Here is a 17,541-nt window from a genome sequence, read left to right as displayed (position 1 = left end):
AACTAATCTAATTTTATCTTAAAATCGTATGAAATTATTTTTTATTAATAATAATCTCAATACTGAATAAATAATAACAATATAAAAAATAAGCAAAATAATGTATTCTGTTTGGATTTGACATAAAATCGTTAATTGTATTATGCAATCTAAAAAAATAAAAATAAAACATAATTTAATAAAATTATTCACCTCTTATATTGGGTTTATTTTGTTTTTATATCTCCTACCCAACATTCAGTGGATATGTTTGTTATTTGCAAGTGAGCCGTAGAATTTTAATTCCAACTTTAATCAATTTTAATTTACATTTAAATCAATTTTTTTGGTCTCATCACTATTTATATTTACTATGATAAATTTATTTTTCACACAATTTTTAATGTCAAAAAACATTTCTTATAAAAATATTTGTAATTTACTTCCTCTGTAGCAAAGGTACTATTTTTCCCCATATGATAAAGTCCAGCTTTCATTCCTTTCTTTGATTGGAGTTTTGTATTTTCACACTACGCTAGAAAGATCTTAGAAACTTCTTTCAAAAATTTGTTATTAATTAACTAATATACGAAATCCAAATATTATATTTAATTCCATATAACCCTAAAACCAAATTCAAATGTCAAATCTAGTCCCATATTACCTACCAAATCCAAATATTTTTCCATAAATAATTTATCTGGTAACACATATTACGTAACAAATAATAATATTAAAAAATATTTTTTTTATACGCGCCTCCTTACTATTTTTAACATCATTTATATAATTTTCAATCAAAATATTCCCTTTTTAGTATTTTCAAATAGTTTTCCTATAAAAAAGTTATGTTAGAATAATATAAAATAATTTTACACTATCATTTAAAATAACAATTTACTATATACAATAAATTTATTAACTTTTAAAATAATTATAATTAATACCCTTTAATCTCAAAATTTAGTGGCATCACAACCAAAAAATCTCGTTAAGAGGCGTATACCAAAAAAAAACATTTATTTATTTATCACCTACCATGCTAGATTCTGTTCCGTTGACGACAAAGTCAACGTCCCATAAAAATTTAATTATAATGATTGTTACCAACACCCAGTGGAGTTCCCATATTTAATTCACCTTCTAAACAAAGAAATAAACAATGAATAATAAATAAATAAAAAAAGCAAACAAATTAGGAGAAAAAAAAAACACATGCCCTCTTTCTTCACGTTGTGTCGTTGACATATCCTAAACCAAACACAAACCGCATCCACAACATACCCTAAGCATCTCGCACGTGCGGGAGCCGGTGAGCCGAGGCTACACGCGCGCGAAGCTGCATCAAGATTCGATGCGGAAAATAACGGTTTCGAGGGGAAACCAAACCACAGTCGTCTGATCCTCTTTCTCTCTCTCTCTTTCTGCCAATTGTGGTGTGTGTCTCTTTTCCTCGATGCTCTCTCTTAATAATACCAAACCTTCTATCACTCTCTCTCTCTATATTTCTCTCTCCACCTCTTCGATTTTTTTTTCTCTCTCTTTCTCTCTGCCCTTGCTCTTAGGTTATCGCCTATTCTATCCCTGTCTCGATTTCTATTCAACTTTTTTTTTTCGGATTAATTAATTGCGCAGCTTCGAGTTCTGCTTCGTGTGTTGCTGGAACAGGCGCGGCGAAATTGTTCACTGGTAATTTTTCTCACCAGTGTTTTTTTTTTCTTCTGATTTTTAGGGTTTCGCTGCTTCGGATGCGAAAGGAGGTAACTCGAATGCGATTCTGATGCGGTGTTTGAAATTCGATGTGGAATTCGGTGGTTTGCTTATTTTTCGAATTGAAAAAATTTCAGTGTTTTTTTTTTTTTCGTTTTTTGATTTTTGTTGTTGTTGGTGGTGTTGAGTGTAGACCACTGGCGTTCACTATGTTTGGTGATTTGAATGATTGAATATCACTGGTTTGAGTTTTGAGTTGCATTGTGGATTGTAATTCTGGGGAAATTACTCGGTTGATTTTTTGCTTATATACTTGTACTTGCGCTCTACGAGTGTGGTTGTTTGGAAACCTGCGTAAACTAAAAGTCTTTGTACAAGGAATGTTTGTTAATATTTTGCTTGATTCTCAATTGAGCGATACATATGCAATTTATTTTAATGAGTGTGCCTGATGTCTTTTTTTCTGAAGGTACTTGGATTTTATCCAATATAGGCTTTGTGAGTTGTTAAAAATAATTGAATTTGAAAACCTGTCAAAAACTATAATCTTTTGCATAAGGAATATTCATTTAATTTTTTTATTGACATTAAACAATAGATACACAGTTTTTTTTTTTTTTTTCATTTTTTCATGACCATGCATGATTTTTGTTGTTGTTGCTGCTTTTGAATATTTTATCATTTATCCTCGTGACTTGTTGAACACATGATTCGCTGTACTTGCATGTTAGTTATGGGCTAAACTTCGAAAAGCTCACATTTGTCCCCACCCACTTTGATTGAACTATTCAAAGATGTGCTACAAGTCTTGTCCATCTGTTGTGGTTTACCGGTATTTCTTATCACTGTTCTTTCTTGATTTGAAGAGGGCAAGCTTTATTTATTGGGATTATTATGAAATATGCGTGATACTGGTGATATTTCTAACAGGCAATGTGCATTGATTACTTTGTGGAGACTAGAAATCATATGAAAAACCATTGTAAATTTTTGTTCATGGGAAATCCATTCTAGTGAGAAGTTGGAGAGGGTGTTACGAAGCATCCTTTTAGTGGGAAACAATTTATTTTTTTCAAAATCTCTTTCAGAAAGCCTGCAAAAAAAGAGCATAATTTTTTACAATAAGCTCAAGTCGATATGCATAAATTATTTTACATTTGTTTTGTTGTGCAACTATGAAACAAGTGTATAAACTTGTATTATAGTATATTAATTGGATTGGTATTTTCACGTAGACATTCATTATGAATAACATCCCCTTCTGTATGTTATCTGAATTTTTAAGTTGCTTGGTTGTTTTGTTGATGTGATACTACTAAGGGCCTACATAATGCGTGGATTTGAGAGTTCTCGTAATTAGAATATAATGGCGGAGGAATAACCATTCCTGTTCTATTGCTACGTTTGCTCAGGAATGGAATGATATTTTTATTTTTCATTCTGCTTTTATGTTTGGTAGAGAAAATAAATATAAAATTCAATCTTCATTAAATGAGGAATGGTGAAATAAATTCCTGTGTAATTTTGTGGTACAAATTAATTTGGATAGACCTGTCAATCACATCTATTGATTCAAAATCAATTTTACCCAAACTTTCCACTAAAGAAGTACAAAGCAAACACTTATTTGTTCTAGCCAAAAAAAATGTGGCCTTTTACCTCTCTTGATTGGAATGGAAATTTCTGGCTCTGTAATATTAAGCATCGAGTCAAATATTTATTTTCTTCTAAACTTAGTACTTATTCTTATGGAATAAAGATAAGAACAGAATGATGCGTTACATTCTAAGAATACAAAAATATATTATGTAAAGGGTGGTGACTTTTAAAGAGAAAATAATGTTTAACTTTTCTGAATATTAGACATGGAAACGGAAAGATGATGACATTGTTTTCCAGTGGTGCCTGTGAGGTCACTTATGGATGAAAGATGTTCATTAGAAGTCAAGAAGGTGGTGTTTTGCTATATTTTGGCGTAGTGTATTTTTGAAGAATTATTCTCGTGTCCATGGCTGCTGATCAGAGGAGAAAACGAGTAAATGGTGCAAACATTGCTGGTTATGGTTCTAGAGAGCAACAAAGGATCAAAAGGAAGAATTTGGGATTAGTTCAAAATGATTTAAACATGAGATCTCACATCTCTGTTGAGTGGGATGGTAATCAGAAAAAAGTTGTTGCTAAGAGGGAACAGGTTGGCATCAGTTGGAGACAAACAAAACCATTTATCAATTCTGTTGCCAATGGTCACAAACTCGTGGCAGATGTGCTTACAGTGCCACAAGAAATTTTTGACTTAGATAATTTAAGTGATGTGCTTTCGTACGAGGTAATACCATGTTGTGGTATGTTTCTATTATTTACAGTGGAAAATAGATTTTATTTTGTATAGGAATTATGTCTAAATCATCCTCTATGAAACTTTTGGCAATTGGCAGGTTTGGAAGACCCATTTATCAGAAAATGAGAGAAACCTTCTAATGAATTTTCTTCCTAGGGACTTTGAGCCACATCAACTTGTGGAAGATTTACTTTCTGGGATTAACTTCAACTTTGGAAACCCCTTCTCAAAATGGCAAGATCTCCTTCTTTGTATTTTTTTTCTTTAAAGACATTATCTGCTCACTCTTACTATATTTAGCACTTTTACTCATAAGTACATGCTATATGTGACAATTTCTTACTTTTAAATTTTGAATGAATCAGTGGATTTGTTATTGAGGTAATGTGTGATTTGGTTTTATTATTGATCTTTGGGTTGAGTTTACCAGCATTACTAATTGCGTATTTCAGCTCTGAATTCCATTCAGTTCTTACCATATATTCTATCTTGGCTTTATTATATCTGACAGCACACTTGACCAGTTTTCTTGGGTCTCCCTTTTACTGCACACAAATTTCTCAATTTTGCAACTTGAAAGGATTTTATTTGGTTGAAATTTTGTTCTGTTATTCATTTCTACAATTCTGTTTTTTTTTTCTTTCCTCATATTCATTATGCCATTAGGCAATAATCTGTATACCCATCTGGGTTGTGATAATTTATGAATTCTGTTCTTTATGACCAAATCATATTGCAATCTCATCAAGATCTTTTTTTCTTGTGAGAAAAATATCATTAAGACGTGGTAAGCTATTTATGTAGTCTGCTAATCATTCATGGAAATCTTTTCTTTTTCATAGTCAGAAATGTCTAAAATATATATTTGCAGGGGTGCTTCGCTTTGTTTAGGTGATCTTCATCCAGACATGATTGTTTACCGGGAACAGCATCTTAAATCTGAGAAGAAAGAATACTACTCGCACATACATAATTATCATAATGAGTAAGCATTGTACATGCTCAATATGTATCATTTTTGGCATGTTGTTTAACCAGTATTGTAATTCTTATATTTTGCAGTATGATAGGATTTCTGTCCAACTTGAAGAAAAGCTGGCAAAGCTGTAAAGATCCAGAAAAGGAGATTGTGCAAAAGATATGGAGGTTGTCACTTTCCATGTATTGCAATCTAAATACACTACACAGTGACATTCAAATTTAGGACGGCACATATTCTGTAGTTCGTTTTGTAAAAATGATACCGTTGCTGTTTTCAATACCTGCATTAGTAATTCCCTTAATGTAACAAGATAGCTCATTTTTGAACAAGTTGGTCGATGCATATTCTCCTTCAGATGATAATTTTGATTCTTGATCAATTTGAGACTTCATGCTACTTGAAATTTAAGATGGTAAAATCCTGAGAATCTTTTCTCTGATGTTTCTATGATCAAATGGGGCTTTCTCATATTTTCAACTCGACTACTGTCTTCAGTAGACAATATCTTCATCCAATATGTATATGTCTGTTTTATATGTCTACTGATACAAAGTTTTAGATTGTTTAAGCATCAATATTTTATCTTGTTTCAATTGATGTTAAACTGTTACTAAAATAAAATCCTTCGGTGAAACAAATTGGTGGATTTTATTTTTTGGTGCTAAATGGATGATAGTTGACTTATTAATGATTATAATTTATTGTAGAGATAGGGGTTATGATGAGTGCTACTGTCATGAAATAGTTGTAGTTTTTGTTAATATGCAAGTACTTCTGTTATGCTACATGTGATCATCTCATGTTGGGCACTCAAAAGTATTGGTTATTGAACTTGGATTTAATGAGGTTCTGCTCTTTCTATCTTGGAATTTTTAGTGCTAATCATGTAAAAATGTTGAATTACGCAGGTCAAAGCATGTAGAGAAAAGAATGCCCTCAAAAGTGATTGAATCTAGAGTTTATGATCATGATGGGAATGTTACAGGGACATCCGAGTCATGCTCCTGGGATGCAGAGGATAAACCATGTAGTAGTGACAACCAAATTTCCTCACTGAGAAAAGATGATAAACTTCAAAGAAGGTAACTAATGAATTCATAATCTGCAATATTTAGAACTTATATACTCTCTTAACTCAGCAATCTCTGTCAAATTTTAATTCTTTATGATTATAGTGATTTCATCACTTACGCAAAGTAGAAGATTGTTCTGTTAAAGCTGTGATGTAGAAATTTAAGATATCTGTACATGGGTCAATTATTAGGATTATTAAGATTTCTGCTTGAATTAATGAACTTCCTAGTAACTCACTTTAAATCGATTACTTGTGTCATCCAATCAGATGAAAAACTCACATTTTAGAGTTTAATGCAATCTGTATAACTAGTTTAATATCATCTTCATTACCCTGTCATTGCTCATTGTGTTTGTTATTATTTTTTGTTTTTGGCATACTGTCTTCTTTTTTAGAGCTGCTTTTGGTTCTCCTTCATCGTTCCTATCATCATCATCACATTGCATTGTTCCTGTGACAAGGAATTTCTTACACCCTTTCATTTTTTTAGTTATATGGAGGTTCTTATCATCTCTGCAGTTGTAACAAAAACAACTTCCAAGCCTTATCTCTTAAAGTTGGGTTAAACAAAATAACCATGAGCAATTCCTGAAAATCTTATTCTGAAGTCAATCTTTATTTGTATACCCAAGCTTTCAGTTTCTGGACTTAGAGCTTTAGGAATTTTGATGACACTTTGGATAAGAAAATCCGTTGACATATTTGTCCTGGAATTTGGGAACTGTTCTGTTATTTTGGAACATCAACTAGCAATGCAAGAGTTCCTAGTGTAGTTTTGCTTCTTCTCTTGTGATGTTTACTGCACTGATGAATTATAAAATATTGAAAGAAGCCTCTGACTTTGTACTTAAAAGGTCACCTACTTTAAATCTCCTTAGATTTTTTATAATATTTTCCACTGTACAATGATCTTCAATGTAATCAATCCATAATCCATGCTATATGTTTTGCTGTGATCACATAGCTGAGTGTACATGAATGACAACTGTAATAAGGAACAAGGTCATTTGGGGTAAAATTTATTCCTCTGGGTTTGTATTTATTTTTATTCCAATCAAATGGTTTATTTGGCCTTATTTTGATCTATAAGTCCTTCTGTAAACATGTTTATGAAATAATATTTGTTTGGCAGGGTGCTTGAAAAAGACATTGTTAAAGGTAAGTCTAGAAATTTGATGGATTCTATGGACAGAGTGCCTAATTTGGGAGAAAAGCCCAAGACAGGAGACAAACTGCCCAAACTTAACAGTCATTCTAGTGATGGAGACAAATACATGTCATATATCAAGGTTGGGCTCTCCACTTATTTTGTTTTCTTCTCCGAGCAATACTTAATTGGCAGAGAAACAGCATGGTATCTGGGTCAGTTATCTCTTCAGTATCAATTATTAGAGGGACAAAAATAGTTGCTGAATTATCTGAAATCAATTATTGTCATTGAAACTTATAAATATTTAGACAGTGGCTAACTTATTTTTTTCCGGTGATGTCAAACTGCTGTTTCTTTGTTTCCCTTTACTTTGTTGGGGTTAGGTATTTTAGTGTAACTTCAGTTATATGGATCTAATAACAACATAAGAGGAGTATTCTGAAGATATTGTTTTGTTAGGGCATTTGGTAATTGTTTTCTTTATGCATTCATTTCAGATTAGTAGGCAGCAACATGAACTTGTTAAGAATATGAAGCAGTCTGGTAAAAGCATTCAATCTAGGTCCCTTAACCGTGTTTTGGGTAACCTTGAAAAAATTCAAGTACAACCATACAATATATTTGTCAAAGAGGAAAAGAAGAAGTTGCAGGAGCATTGGTTAGTGAGATGTTCACATGGCTATACATTTATGCAAATATGTTACTATGAACAGATTACATTTTAAAACTTTTCTCTTTATTTCTCAATAGAATATATTTTATTTGCATAGGTTGCTACTAGTAAACAATGACCTCCCTGAAGCATATGTAAATTGGAAAGAGAGACAGACACGGAGACATGCTGTGAGAAATTCTTTGGTGGCAGAGATGAAGGATAAATCAAATTCATTCATAGAGGTTTGTTGTAGAGTTTTCTTATTAGAGTCTTCTATAATTTGCTATAATTTGGTTGCATATCTCGTTTCAGTTTCTCAATATCCTTGGTCCCATATCATGTGCATTTTTTCATAATATCTATACTTAAAATATCTGTAATTAAAAATTTTCCCTCAGGAAGAGGATGATGTAAACTCAGGTAGTGAACTTAAGGATCAGGATGATGTGAATTCAGGGAGTGAACTTCATGATCAGGTCAAGGGCAACATTAATTCAGGGAGTGAACTTCAGGATCAGGATGATGACAACATCAACTCAGGGAGTGAACTTCAGGATCAGGATGAGGACAACATCAACTCAGGGAGTGAACTTCAGGATCAGGACGAGGATAGCATTAGCTCAGGAGGCAAGGCAAAGGATCAGAATGAGGATAACGTGAATGCAGGAGGTGAGCTACAGGATCAGGATGAGGATAATGTGAGCTCAGGAAGTGAACTTCGAGATCAGGGGGAGGATAATATAAACTCAGGTGATGAGCTTCAGGATCAGGTGAAGGATGGAGGTCTGAATGATCATTCTGACATGAAAGATGGTGAAGATTTTATTTCTAGGTCCCCTGAGAATCAGTCCCTGCACAATTCTTATGTTGGAGGTGATGATGAGTTCAACCAGATGAGTGTGGATACAGAAAAGAATATTCTTTTATCAAAATCAAATAATACTTCACCGAATAAAGATGAGTATTCGAGGAATATGAACTCTCGGGATGTTTCCATTGATGAAGTAGCGCCTTTCACTTCTAGTGGTGATGTATGGCAAGGAGTTGAAATGCCGCATTCATACTATGATTCTGCAGTGACTCATGAGTACACTGCCAGTGGGTTATCAGTGGCCGATCCTCAAGCCAGTGAAGAGCAGCCAACCCGTATGATTGATCTTGAAGCTGATTTGCGTCAAGAGACAGGGAAAGAGTTGTTAGGTAGGCAATTAGATGACGGGACTTTCAATTCTTACCAAATCCAGGATCGAAATGTCTTACTTCAATCTCTCTTCAAAGGAGAGGGGCTGTTACCTTATCATCGTGAACAGAAAGGAGCTGATTTAGATTTCCAGACTTCTAACAATGTTATGATGGGTGATGGTCAATTTTCCAGTCATTTCAAGGAGCCCTCCTTGCAAACGTCACTGACATTGGACCAGGGGCGCAGGAGAGCTACTGAGGTTTTCATGCCAGAAAACATGTCCCATAATATTTATTCAGATGGAGGAAGGTACACAATCCCCAGGCAAGATCCAATGATCCCCAGACAAGAACAGTTACTACCCAGGCGAGATCCAATAATCCCCAGACAAGAACAGTTAATACCCAGGCAAGATCAAATAATCCCCAGACAAGAACAGTTAATACCCAGGCAAGATCCAATGGCTGCAGTAAGTATGACTGATTGGGCTACTAATAATGCTCGCATAGCTGGGCCTTCCCAATCTCACTTAAATACTGGAGATTTTATTGGTCATCATTGGTTTCCTGCCGATCATCAAGTACGCGGTAGCTGGAATGGACCTGACAGTGGTAGTCTTTCAGGTCAAAGTCTTGGCACTGGAGCAAGCTGTGATCAGAGTTTATTTAGTATTCTGTCAGAGTGTAATCAATTACGTTCAGGTAGCCCTTATGATTCAGTTAGAAATACTGACCAGTTTCTTGCACACAGAACTTATGGATTAGTAGATGCAGGTACGCCAAGGGTGAACACAATGGCACCACCGGCTTCTCATCCATTAGATTACTTCACTGGACGTGAAGCACCTAGTGGTCTGGTGCCTGATGATATAACATGGATGGGCTTGCCACATCAGAATTCATCATTACATGATCAAATGGGAAAGCCATACCTTAGGTCATGGAACCGCTAGTGAATGTTTTACCGAATGTTACCGAAGTAAGCTTGACGGTGAGAAGAAATGCACAGTTGTCCATGTGATAGAATTTTGACTTAAGCAAAGATCCAGAGAAGCTGGGTATACATACCCTGTGAGATGAGATAGGTTTCTGTACATACCTATACTGAGGCCAACTCAACACCCTGTACATATCTAGATATTAGATGCGCAGGAAAGAAACCAAGGTTATTTAGGCAAGTTACATATTTTATTCTTATTTTTTATTTATTTTTTTCTTTGCTTCTAGAGAGACATTCTTTAATAATTTTGGAAGAAGAAATGCTGGAGGCTGATCCCTCTTTTTTGAGTCACCTAGTTTGAGTTCTTTTTCATTGTTCTGGTCATATTCAATTGCTTTTATTGTCGTGTATGATTCACAGTGGCAACCAAATAAGGTTTTAGCACATGGAGATGAGCATAGATGGGTTTTTTCTGAGTCGATAAGACTCCAAATCCTAATCGGAAGACATTATACTTAGTTATAAGTCTTTTTTTAAAATTTCTATCCTTTAATAATTAATAATTGATTTTTGATGGGAATATCATTATTTATAAATAATAAATGGTAAGTTATCTCCTTTTCCTCACTAGGAGAATTAAAAAAAAAATCTATTAGTCTTAAATTTTTCATTGATGTTTTACTCTTAAGAAATATTAAAGTGAATGTGTTGTATAGTCCAGGATAAATGGAGGGTTTTAAAATCATTTCACAAATAATAACAGATTACTCCTATCTCAATTTAAAAATGAGATTTATTTGCTACATTTCTTTATTTTTCTGTATGGATTTTATATCAAAGTGGATTGTTAATTGTTTTTGGAGCGTAATATTTATCTTTTGGAGCGTAAGATAAGTTGTTCGAAAGTAACATCTAGATTAAGTAGTTAAGATTATTTGTTCAAAAGAATTATAGGTAGAATCATTTCCTCGAATAATTAGATTACTTAAAAGTTGATTTAAAAGTTGATTTTGTTATAACGGATTGGTCTCTAAAAATTTATAAATGTAGTTTGATTCTAGTGAAAGTACTTATTCAATCTCTTTTATTTATCCACTAAAGTATTTCTCTAAGTCTTACTAACTTGAACATGGAGCTCTAGGTGGATTTTCACTTTTTACTTCATCAACAAGTTCGAACTTCACCTCAATCAAAGTTCGATTTTCTCAAAACATCTCCCAATCTACCTAGAATGCTTCGTGAAGTTTGAGTAAAACTATTCTCATACCATAACTCTTATGGTACAAACCATAAGTCAAATTATAGCGTTAACATCTTTGTATCGTTTGATGGAGTCTATTCTCCATCTTCCCTTGATGTCCTTAAAACCTATATGGAGTCTATTTTCTAGAAGAATGGAGAAAGTGTTCAAAAGGTCATCGTTGGCATGTAGAACAAGTTTGACAATGACTTGGAACTTCTACGAAATCAACATTGTGACAAGTTATAAGCTATCCAAGAGAAACTCACCATAATACACAAATATCGGTCTACACTAGTTCGAGCAAAATTTGCAAGCATAAACACAACACACGAGTCTTGTTCCGTTATGCTTAATAAATTTGTCGAGGATATTGACCAATTGGCTTGTGATACTTGATCCTAGAGGGTACCTACAAACTTAAGGACACAACGAGCTCAATTTGGAAGTCATTCCCGAGCTGTTGGAAGAACCGTCAACTTGTCACAACCCATTAGCCAGATCCAAGGTCCAGTCACGCATAGGGAATCATGAGTATGTGATCAACAAAGGTCCTTTAAAGTTGTGCTAATCCCCATTGAATGTAGAGATGCGAGCCAACCTAGATAGTTTTCATCGCGATTGAAGTCATGAAGGCTCGACTTTCTAACAAATGGAAGTGGTTGTGTGTCGAAAAGTACGTCGACTCCTCGAACCAAGATGCACATGTTAAGGCCTATCTCACCTAGACCAACCTATTTTCCAAATATTTGGAAGTACATTGTGAATTATTCCCCACTACTTTCAAGGCACCAAACATGAAATGATATTACTTTCTTCCTTGAAATTTGATAGACTCATTCGACACATTCTATGCGAGGTTCTCAGCTCGGTTTGCAAACTGCAAATTTCATATCTTAATTGTCTCAATGATATTTGAATGAAATATATCTTTTAGAATGATAATAAACTATTTAATATACTGATAGACTTCAACGATCAAAATTAAATTAGTATTGGAAAATTTAAAAACATTTTGTTCAAAAGAAAGTTTGTGAAAATTAGAGATATAATTGATTACAGATTCAATTTAGTTTTGAAATTAAGTTTTGGGAATTAAATCTCAGTTAAAGTACGATTTACTTCAACGTTTAAAATTTATACCAAACTTAGAAAGTTTTTGAATTCATGTTACCAGTAAAGATTCTAGTGTAGAAAGTTTTTTAAATTGGGAATTTGAAATTTAAATGTATATGATATTGTCCATTGAATTTAACGATGATTATTACTAATTATGAGTTTTAAATTGTTTCCAGAAAATGTTTATACACTAAAGACATAAAATAAGATTAAATAAAAAAATTTCATATACAACATCTAACAGGAAAAAGAAGGTGCTACAATGCAAATTTGAGGAGACTTCAAGTTATGATGATTCATGTTCAAATTCTTACAAGAAAAGATTTTTTCGAATACCAATGGTGTGAAATTAAAAGATCAAGACGAGCAAATAATATCATATCAAAAGTTTTTATATAGAGCGTCTAATGGAAAAACAAAGATGTTATAGTGCAAGAATTATGCAGATATAGAGTTATGCAAATTCAAGCTTCAACATTCAAATTCATTTATAATTTTTTTTAGAGTCCAAGATTAATAAATACACATTCAAGACGCACATATATCATATCAAAATTTTCTTCTTAGAGTATCTAATACAAAAATAACAAAGAGCAACGAAAGATTTTTGCAAAACATGAAGTACATAAGATTCAAGCTTCAATGTTCAAATATTTACAAGTAAAGAAAGATTTCAAAGTCCAATGTTGTGATATTGGTTAAGACGCGCAAGATATCATCAAAGCAGAAGTTATCTTACATAAAAAAGTCTAATGATAAAGTGAAGATACTACAATGCGAGATTTATGTAGTCTTCATGAACTAGAGACTCATGAGTCAATGTACAGAAATACTCAAGTATAGAAAGATTTTAGAGACAACGTCAACATAAAACCACTCAAGATAAGCAAGCAATATTTATAGCAAATGTTTCCTTTTTGGAGCGTCTAATGCCGAAATGATGAAATGCAAAACAAGATTTTTGTTGTCTTTAAGACTTACTATTTACAAGCTTCAATGATCACCATCCGTAAATACTATATAAAGGACTCAAGTTGAAGAAGATGATATACAAAAAAAAAGAGATAGAAGATAAGAACGATGAAGAAAGAAAATATATTTTGATAGAACACAAGATTCACATATATTTTATATAAAGCTTTTAGTCTGTTGGAATGTGTGTTATCCATTGTAAATTCTTGACTTTATGAAGTATACTTAATGAGATTTGATTGTTCTCTCTTTTGAGAGTATTTTTGTCATATCTTAAAAGGTCTTAGTCTTAGGAGGATATTAGGATTGGTTTACCTGAAGAAGTATAAAATACTTATACCTAGAGAGGTGGAGAATACTTGTACCCGGAGAAGTGAAGAATACTTGTACCTGGAGAAGTGTAGAATACTTGTACCTAGAAAGGTGAAAAATATTTGGTTCCATGCTTTTTCTTCAGTTCTATTGTTAATTTTATGGAGAGTAATGCAGTAGAAGAGATGACAACGATGGTTATGAACCGTGATACGTGAATGCAAAGGAGAATAGGTGCTAAGAAGAGGTTAGGCCAATTTCTAACTTATCTTTAGGCTAATTCACTAGTTCAAATAAAGGCAAGAGAAAGAGAGAGACTCAAAGAGATTGAGCTGGAAATATTTCAGCAGCATATTAATACTTCATTCAAGTCCACAATGTAAAAGGGTTCTAGGTCTATTTATAGATGGAGGAGACTTGGAGAACAAGTTTCTAACCCTAGCTAAGCTAGGGTAGAAACCCTAATTTATTGCCCAAACTACCCAAACCTTAGTTTGTAGTGCAAGCTTCTCATAGGGTTAGGGTTAAGTGCGTTCCTTGTTATGTTTTAGGGTTTGGAAACAAACCCCTTATTTAAGACTAGGCACAAAATCCCACTCTACTCAACTCATAATACAAAGCTGTAAAAATGGTTCAACCCTAAATACAAGGTTGGAAAATCCTAAACTAGACTATACAATTTTATACAAGGCTTAAGAGAATGAGTTATGTCATCTGCTTCATCTTCTTAATTTCTCTTTGCCTGAGTTGGTGATGGCTTAGATGGATCTCCATCAGAAATGATAGTAGCCTAATTGATGTAACGCCTTGAAAAAATTGAAACCCATCATTAAGTTTGAAAACCCCTCATTAATGCTTAAGAGGATTTGTACCGTTTCAAAATATCTTATAATGAATAAAGAAACTACACTAAGCTCGACTCTATGAATGGTCGCAAAACTCCACCTAAAACTAGTCGTGAAAAGATGCCCTCAGCTGATTATTCAAGCTCACCATAAATGGTCTGGAAAAATGACCTTAATTTTTAAGCTTGATCACCCATCACATTAGGTTATGAGCTCAGAGGGCTTGTGTACCACCTAGTACTGCAATTTAAGGAGTTAAGATTAGCTGCTTGTGAGAATAACAGGTAAAATCACGTGCAAATATAAACAACTCAGATTGACTTGAAAACTAAAATTGTTGTAAGGACTAAATGGATGTTAACCTAGGTCCAAAATGATGGCAGAGCCCCCAGCCACACACAACCACATAATAAGGAGGATGAAGACCTAGAGGTTGTTTATGGATTTATATGCAAATATGGGTCTAATTGGGCTTTTGTTTATTTTTGTAGGCCCAATCAAGAGGACAACTCTAGGATGAAGGAATGTACAAACATATTAAAGAATACCTCCAAATCATCAAAACATAAACTAGAGCTTTGGTCAGAAGAACACAAGAAGACTGAGTTTCGGCTGATTAGTCAACATTATTTTTGGGCCAAACTTTAGTTTATTTGTATAAAGTCTTTTAGGATTTCATGGGCCATGTATTATGCCTAGTAGCATAAACTAATTGGATCAAATATTTGGGCCAAGTAGCATAGGTTTTTGGGCTTGTATTTGGGCCAATAGTAAAATTGGTCTAGTTAGGGTTAAAAGTGACTAGTTAGGGAACAATTGGGCTTCTTTGAGCCCAATGTAACCCTAAAGTGTCTAGGCTATGTTAGAGGACGAAAATTACCTTGGCATAGAGCACATGGACGTCCACATGACAACCTAGGAGTGGAGAGGATTTAGCATGAAAGGTGTGAGTTAAACATGGAAAGCATGACTCCACATGGCACCTTCTCAGTGGAGAGTTTTATTTTGAATTTTCAAATTTTGGCTCCAAAATGTTCACCTCTCTCTCCTATAAATTGAGGTGCTTGACTCTCATTTTCTAAGATCAATGTATTAGTGAATTGCTACCCAAATATCCAAGATTTCTCACTCCCTTATCTGGAACTCTCTAAGATTTGAATTGGCAGTGAATTTGAAAATATTATTGCAATTATTTGGCAGACTCTTTTTTGTGAAATTCCAGCGCCTACATTGAGCTGAAACATTGAAGTTTTTGTGGTTAAAATAAAAAAATTCAAATTTGAAGTAATCTGTCCAACATAAATTTGGCAAGTTAAAAGAAAATTTACACAAAATTTTGTAGTGCTATTTTGGTTTTATTCATCTATTCTAGTGTCATTCTTTAGGATTCAATTTGTGTGCTACCTTTTCTTTTGAGATTTAGTTTTTTTCTTGTCAAATTTTGGACCACTCTTTCAAGTCATGTCAATTACGAATTCCATTTGAAGTAGTTCTTAATTTTTAAATTTGAGTTTTGTTGCTTTAAAATTGTTTGACCTATTTTGGTGGAAGTGACATAATTGCTTTGGTGAGTTGTGGAGCTAAAATTTTTTGGTGCAAGCTACATAACTAAAGAGGTAAAAACAGAATATCTCAGGTTGAATATCCTAAAGAGGAAAAGCAAGGGACAACAACAACCTCATACAAAAACATACACAAAATACCAAAAGGAGCTACAAGTGAAGGAGTGCATAGAATAGACCATTAATTTTTTGTGCATAAAAATTGTTGACCTAAATTTCTTTGTATTTATTTGAGTTGTAATTTTCAAGAATTTGATTAATTCATGGATTAAATTTGCATTAGTCGGTGAGTGTGTCTTCAAGGTTCAAAGTGCCAAGAAGCCTCACCTTAGGAAACGTCTAGTTTAAAAAGCTTTATAGTTAGTAATTTCTTTCAAGTGTTTTATTGCTTTCCATTTTTCTTGCATAAATTTTTTTTTTCATCTTTGATTGTGCTATAAGTAAATTGCTTAAACAAAGGTTTGTGAAAGTGTTGTGGGATAGTATCTGGCAAGGAAATACTTGGTACTTAAGAGATCCTAATGATCCACCTCCCTTTCCTGGGAAATTACCTATTTCACTCCACCTATCTTTCTTTTTGAAAATTACTTTTATCACATAACTCTAAACATGTCTACTAATTCTTCAAGTCATAATGAAAGTGATAGAAAATCCACAAAATCTCTTTTGAAACAATTGGCTAGAGATTTTGAATAACTATCACTTAGACGATTGCAACATGAGGCTTAAATTTTGGAAGAAAAGAAATAAAATGATGCATATCTTACAATCTTAGAAGAAAAGTTGAAAATTGTTAGAGAAAAAGATGAATACATTAGAAAACTAAAAAAATTATATGCATCTAGTTCTAGGTCGAGTGACTCACATGTTGAAGGGAGTCTTAGAGTTAATGAATATTATCAACCTCCACCTGGAAGAACTAGTTAGAAGAGAAAGCCAACCTAAAGAGACTGGGGTAGATCCACCTTATTTTTATGGAAAGGAAAATGTTGAGACTTACTTAGATTGGGAAAATGAAAGTAGAACAACTTTTTGCTTGCCATCATGTTAGTGAGGAAATGAAGGTACCTCTAGCCACTTTAAGCTTTCAAGTAAATGCCACGTATTGGTGGACAACCCTAGAGAGAGATAGACACCTCCACAAGGACCCTCCCATAGAATATTTGAATGATCTTGGGGGAGCCTTGAGACGTCGCTATATTCCTTCTTACTACAATAGGGAGTTGATGGACAAGGTCCAAAGACTCCAACAAAAGAACATGAGTGTATAAGAATATAGGCAAAAGATGGAGCTTTACATGATGAGAGCCTCTATTAGGGAGGAAGAAACCATCATCATAGCTAGGTTCCTTAGTGGTCTCAATTTTGAGATAAGAGATAAAGTGGAACTCTTGCCTTATATGGACTTGAATGACTTGATCCAACTTTGCATAAAAGTTGAACAACAAATTTTGAGAAAAGGGTCAAGTCGCAAGGAGAG

General features: G+C 33.6%; 1 protein-coding gene across 10 annotated transcripts; it reads left to right on the top strand.

Moving 5' to 3' along the window:
• The first annotated feature begins 1,211 nt into the window (after window positions 1–1,211).
• Window positions 1,212–10,362, top strand: LOC137837248 (nuclear factor kappa-B-binding protein). 10 transcript variants are annotated; one of them, XM_068646199.2, is made up of 12 exons: window positions 1,415–1,544; window positions 1,712–1,739; window positions 3,589–4,015; window positions 4,125–4,261; window positions 4,899–5,012; window positions 5,090–5,173; window positions 5,918–6,091; window positions 7,217–7,373; window positions 7,732–7,892; window positions 8,005–8,131; window positions 8,288–9,773; window positions 9,846–10,362. In XM_068646199.2, exons 3-12 carry the CDS (start codon window positions 3,698–3,700, stop codon window positions 10,022–10,024), a joined length of 2,937 nt encoding a protein of 978 aa, XP_068502300.1. In that variant the 5' UTR covers window positions 1,415–1,544; window positions 1,712–1,739; window positions 3,589–3,697; the 3' UTR covers window positions 10,025–10,362. The 10 variants fall into 10 exon arrangements, with proteins under 10 accessions (XP_068502298.1, XP_068502296.1, XP_068502292.1 ...); XM_068646197.2 differs by lacking the exon at window positions 1,712–1,739 and having other exon boundaries at window positions 1,212–1,668; XM_068646195.2 differs by lacking the exon at window positions 1,712–1,739 and having other exon boundaries at window positions 1,212–1,668; window positions 9,840–10,362.
• The last annotated feature ends 7,179 nt before the right edge of the window (window positions 10,363–17,541 follow it).

Source organism: Phaseolus vulgaris, chromosome 4 (genome assembly GCF_051622355.1).
Source record: "Phaseolus vulgaris cultivar YP4 chromosome 4, ASM5162235v1, whole genome shotgun sequence".
Classification (NCBI taxonomy): Eukaryota; Viridiplantae; Streptophyta; class Magnoliopsida; order Fabales; family Fabaceae; genus Phaseolus; species Phaseolus vulgaris.
This window is presented reverse-complemented; position numbering and strand designations above follow the sequence as displayed.

Bases quoted from the DNA above. Each gene is read 5' to 3' on its own strand.
- LOC137837248 (XM_068646191.2), top strand. From the start codon at position 3,698: ATGGCTGCTGATCAGAGGAGAAAACGAGTAAATGGTGCAAACATTGCT. The intron at 5,013-5,089 runs GTAAGCATTGTA...TATATTTTGCAG, and splicing joins ATACATAATTATCATAATGA to TATGATAGGATTTCTGTCCA. The intron at 8,132-8,287 runs GTTTGTTGTAGA...ATTTTCCCTCAG, and splicing joins AATCAAATTCATTCATAGAG to GAAGAGGATGATGTAAACTC.